General features: G+C 36.5%; 1 protein-coding gene across 1 annotated transcript; it reads left to right on the forward strand.

Annotated features, from left to right (window-relative positions):
• Positions 1 to 1,363: 1,363 nt before the first annotated feature.
• On the forward strand, positions 1,364 to 6,036 carry LOC143562997 (serine hydroxymethyltransferase 7-like; the record flags this gene model as incomplete). Its single annotated transcript, XM_077050651.1, has 4 exons — positions 1,364 to 1,901; positions 3,872 to 4,452; positions 5,248 to 5,755; positions 5,840 to 6,036. Coding segments are annotated over exons 1-4 (1,773 nt in total), but the record flags the coding sequence as incomplete, so codon positions are not given.
• Positions 6,037 to 6,042: the final 6 nt, after the last annotated feature.

Genomic DNA, 6,042 nt, shown 5'->3' on the forward strand with positions numbered 1-6,042 from the left:
ATTTATTTCAAGTCGTTGCCACTGAAAGTTGACCTCGCAATGAAAGACGTGTATGGTGTATTAGCTCGAAGTGAATATTATACATGCCATACTTCTTTTCATGTTAAGGTTTGCCCCACTAAGTTTGTTTAGTATATAATTAATGTTGTATAACAAACGGTAATATATATCATGAGATGATGAGGGTGAACCCCCGGGGATCAAGTGATAGGGGCAAATTCATGTCACATTATACCCGATTATTGTACACCATTAAGTATAATATGTGGTAATATAGCTTGGTCACATAATGCCCCATTAATATACGCCATTAGTCGAATCGAACACCATGTTATTGTTGTCCTCTCACCTTTGTATTACTATATAATTAGGACGGATCAACTACACGGGTAAATCTGGGTTAAGCGATCTCTCACTTTTTAAAAGTTTTTATGTTACGCATACTACCAAAATTTGATTAACCCCAAACATTTTTAACACTGGCCTCTATAACTAATTGGTAAATAATAATATTAAATCTGATACATATATACTGGAGTAATTAACCCTGTTAATGAACTATTTGTCTCAGCAAATTAGTTCGATCAATTTACGAATGTAGCCCACTTAAAGTATTTTGTTGTCTCTCTTTTTCTTCCCTTCTTTTCTGGTGCAAACCTTTTAAGTTATGAAAGGTTCAAACCCCGGTTTGGTATTTCTTTTTCTTCTATGACATAAAGCCAATCCGATAACTCAATATAAAAAATTCATCATCACCCTCTATATGATGTATACGTGAACCATAGAAATTGATTGATTGAAAAGAATTTCCCCTCTTATACTTTAATTGTTTTTTAAACTTCCGATATCTTCTAAATTACTTTAATCTTTGACGTTATAAGACCATTTCATTTATTTGATTCAATATAAGTTCCACTTATATTTATGTACAAGTATATTTTTCCAAATGACTACTGTTAATTACTTCTAACATCGTTCTTATTGCAGGATTTGAACCCTTTACTCCGCCATTACCTTCGGCATAACCCAATAAAGAGACATATACACGAATATAATATACGATAATAATCTATAATATATAAACGAATTTTGCTTTTCGATTACTTTAATGCCAGCTGTTCAGAAACAAAAAATAAAAATAAATAAACGCTGGTTGTAATGTATCTACTCCAATCATAAATATCTAAAACTGTATGTTACTGATACACTTGTCCAGATTAACACCACCTAGACTCCCACCATGTCCAGATTCATTCCGCTAATCCCCTTGACTAAACTAAACCACCCGTCTTGGTCAATCTTCCACCCCACATTGCTAACCAGATTCATCCATTTCATCTTCTCTTTCTCTTTTCTAAATCACACACCACTTGATGAACCACAGTACCTTCCTCATTGCTTCCAATAGTTAATCATGTCACGTACTTCCCGATCCAACGTCTCGTTAGGGTTTGTATCCCATTCATCTCACCGGAAACAACAACAGCAACTCTCCGACGACTCAATTTCATTCCAAATCGGTTACAATTTCAACAATTTCAACACCAATACGCGCCGTCTCGTTTCACTTCAGTTAATGGAACAGCAAACAGAAAGCAACAGCGTGGATATTGAAACTAGTAACTCCGAGAGTGTGAATGTGAAGGAAGATGAAGAGGAGTTTCGTGTGTTAGGCCATCAGTTGCGTCTTAAAAGGCGTGGTGGTGGTGGTGAGGATAACAACACTGAGTCGTCGTGTTCGTCCACGTCATCGAAACGACGTCATATTATTGATGAGTTGCAAGGGAAGAGCCTCGAATCGAGACGACAAGCGGTTCGGGCTTGGGGGAACCAGACGCTTCAGTCGGCTGATCCGGATATTTTTGAAATAATGGAGAAAGAGAAGCAGAGGCAATACAGAGGTATTATTATTATTATCATTATTATTATTATTATTATTATTATTATTATTATTATTATTTGATTTATCATTTAACTTTAATAAGAGGTCTGGCTATGAAACTTAACCATATTAAGAGGCTCCAGAGCCATTAAGAGTGACTGATTCAACAGACTACCAAACGCCCGTCATTATTTGACATAGAACTGAAGCAATAGTTATAGCTCAGAATAATTCTCAAAAGAAATTGATACATATCTAAATAGTTACTAATACAAGAGACGCCCTTAGATTTTTTAAATTATAAATTGACAATCAAAGCGACGCATAACTTATGCTAATAAATGATTTACGCGTTTTTGGCTATAGTATAAACCATGGAATATTGAATAAGTTGGGGGGGGGGGGTGTTATTAAAGGGAAAATCCCCAAAATAGCCCATCCACAAAATGAGATTCCAACTTTGTCCCCTAAATGGCCCTCTCTAACTCATCTTTGACCATGTATTAGGAAATCTAACGCGTCTTTGACGACATGTTAGCATAACACGTCGTCAAAGACGCGTTGGATTTCCTAACACATGGTTAAAGACGCTAACACGTCGTCAAAGACGCGTTAGATTTCCTAACACATGGTTAAAGATGAGTTAGGCCTCCAAACACGTAGTCAAAGATATGTTAGCATCAAATGCGTAGTCGAAGATATGTTAGCTTTTTTTTTTTTTTTCAATATTATATTTTTATAACTAGTTTTACTTATATTTGTTTTTCTTTTATAACTTTTAATATATAAAATTTTATATTATTTCGAATATACCGACAATAAATGTTTACTTTTATCTACGGACCGACATAAATTTTATTTAAAACCGAGCGGGGTCAGATTTTATTGAATATTTAGATATTGATTTGGCACGGCTCGAGTTTGAGTTAGTTTATGTCGGTCAGTAGGTAAAAGCAAGCATGCCTCGTTGGTATATTCGAAATAATATAAAACTTTTATATATTAAAAGTTATAAAAGAAAAACAAATATAAGTTAAACTAGTTATAATTATATAATATTAAAACAAACAAAAAAGCTAACATATCTTCGACTACGCGTTTGATGCTAACATATCTTTGACTACGTGTTTGGAGGCCTAACTCATCTTTAACCATGTGTTAGGAAATCTAACGCGTCTTTGACGACGTGTTAGCGTCTTTAACCATGTGTTAGGAAATCCAACGCGTCTTTGACGACGTGTTATGCTAACATGTCGTCAAAGACGCGTTAGATTTCCTAATACATGGTCAAAGATGAGTTAGAGAGGGCCATTTTTGGAAATATTAAGTTTAGGGGACAAAGTTGGAATCTCATTTTGTAGATGGGCTATTTTGGGGATTTTCCCGGTTATTAAATGGTGAAATTGGAATTTGGAGCTCTAAATTAAGGAATTTAGGTTTGACAGCTGGGCCCACATGAACTGGCTTGCCAAGATCTTTTTGTTCATTGGTTAGGCTGTTCTCTATGGTGGGGGACGTCATCGTCACGTAGATAACGGGGCTTCGAAGCCCTTCTCCATAACGCCCCGCTATAGTCTAAAGCCCCTTGGGTGCCTCAATATATATGTGTGTGTATATATATATGTATATATGTGTATGTGAGAGATGGAGAGAGAGAGGCCCCACCTTTACCCCTCTTCCGTGCCGGTCGTTCCAAAGGCGCCCCCCTTCCGCGCCCCATAGCGTGGAGTCTTATGGGCTTTGTAACTCTAATCATAGCCCATGTTATGCTGGTTTGAAGTTTGGGCCCTTTTTGCCATGTTTTTCTGTTGAACTTGTCCAATTTAGTGTCTGCTGCCAACTCTAGGATCAACTGCTCATTATTATTACATCGGTAGTTTGAATATTATGATAGTTATTGACGTTTCATTATTATCTTGTTTTCAGTTATTTATACATAGAAAACATTATTCACTAATATCATTTTGTTTTTTGTTTCAATTCTTTCAGGTATCGAATTAATCGCGTCTGAGAATTTCGTTTGCAAAGCAGTAATGGAAGCATTAGGTAGTCACTTAACAAACAAGTATTCTGAAGGAATGCCTGGTGCAAGGATTTACAGTGGTAACCAATACATAGATGAGATTGAAACACTTTGTTGTCAGCGCGCGTTGGCTGCATTTGAGCTTGACAGTGATCACTGGGGAGTTAATGTTCAACCATACTCATGCACATCTGCAAACTTTGCAGTTTACTCTGGTTTATTATCACCCGGTGATAGAATTATGGGGTTAGATACCCCTTCTGGCGGTCACACTAGTCATGGATATTATACACCGAATGGGAAAAAAGTGTCGGGGGCTTCGATTTTCTTTGAAAGTTTGTCATATAAGGTCGATCCAAAGACGGGTATTGTGGATTTTGATAAACTTGAGGAACGAGCGGTTGATTTTCACCCAAAGATACTTGTTTGTGGTGGGAGTTCGTATCCTAGAGATTGGGATTATGCCAGATTCAGACAAATAGCTGATAAATGTGGTGCGATTTTGATGTGTGACATGGCTCAAATTAGCGGTCTCATTGCTGCTAAGGTGAATTGAATTGCCTTTCTATTGTTGTTTCATCGTAAACAAACTGAGCGTTAAGTGAATCAACGGGAAGTTTGTTTATTTAATAAACGAACGAGCATGTTCATTTAGTCAAATGGATGGATATTGTTCGTTAGTTTATGTTTGATAATATATTCATTCAAACTTTTTAGGCCCGTTACAATTTAGTCTAGTTTTAGCTTTTTAGGCCCAACATATTGTTGTTCAAGTTAACTTTTAAATTGATTTCAGCTTAGTTATGTCCATTCATCATGTTCAGTGATGTTCGTTCATATACGCTCATGAAATGTACGTTTATACTGTTAATTTATGAACATGAAAGAACACGAATACATTCATTTTCGTAACGAGTGAACACTAACAAGAAGCCTCCTTTCATTTAGTTGTTCAAGCTCAATTGTTTTTCGGATAAAGTTAAATTAACGATTACGAATATGCTCAATTCCATTCGTTTACAGGCTCCACTCTAACTAATGTTTTTAGTAATGCTGATTGTGTTGATTTTTTGTTCGGTAACACAATTCTGTTTTGTCACTTGCTGCTTATTGCATTTTTAAGTTGTATTTCGATTATTAGTTTAGCAGCAGTAGGTCGGTCATGGATGCAAATTGATACTGATTACTATGTTGTTAATTGTTAAATCCTTATAAGTAACCAGGATTGGTCAAACACTCAGCAGAGTATGTTTTGTTACAGCTAGTTATCGAATTTTTATTATTCGATTTCAAACTCAATACAAAACGCCCCTTTATAATACTATGATTTGTTATCTTGCAGGAATGTGCAAGCCCATTTGAGTTTTGTGACATTGTAACATCCACAACTCATAAAAGCCTACGTGGCCCTCGAGGCGGGATAATTTTCTATAGAAAGGGTTATAAACCAACAAAACGAGGCACACATTTGAATCAATCTGATGGTAATGACAAATACGACTTCGAAGAAAAGATAGATTTTGCAGTATGTTCTGCACTTCAAGGCGGCCCACATAATAATCATGTTGCAGCCTTTGCAATTGCTTTAAAGCAACTGGCCACACCTGAGTACAAGGCATATATGCAACAAGTTAAGAAAAATGCACAGGCTTTGGCCTCTGCTTTACTCAGAAGAAACTGCAAGTTGGTCACCGGAGGGACCGACAATCATATGCTACTTTGGGATCTTAGAAACTTTGGATTGACAGGTAAACATTTTGAGAACGTATGTGACATGTGTCACATTACACTCAACAAGATTCCCATATTTGATGATCATGGGAACATGGTCTCCGGTGGTGTGAGGATCGGTAAGTAAAACATCTTATTTTCTTTGCTGTTTTTTTCATAGTTGGTTCATTAACTTTAGTTAACTGGTTTATATGTGCTATCAGGTACGCCTGCAATGACCTCGCGAGGCTGTTTGGAGTCGGATTTTGAAACGATGGGAGGGTTTTTGTTTAGAGCTGCTTTAATCGCGAGGTCGATACAGAGGGAGCATGGTAAAATGGCAAAGGGGATTGTGAAAGATGGTTTGGAGAATAATAAAGATATTGTTGATCTACGCGCTCAAGTTGAAACCTTTGCTACCCAGTTT

The sequence above is a fragment of the Bidens hawaiensis genome, unplaced genomic scaffold (genome assembly GCF_021521415.1).
Source record: "Bidens hawaiensis isolate Kalapana, Puna unplaced genomic scaffold, B.hawaiensis_p1.1 tig00021192_1, whole genome shotgun sequence".
Taxonomy (NCBI): Eukaryota; Viridiplantae; Streptophyta; class Magnoliopsida; order Asterales; family Asteraceae; genus Bidens; species Bidens hawaiensis.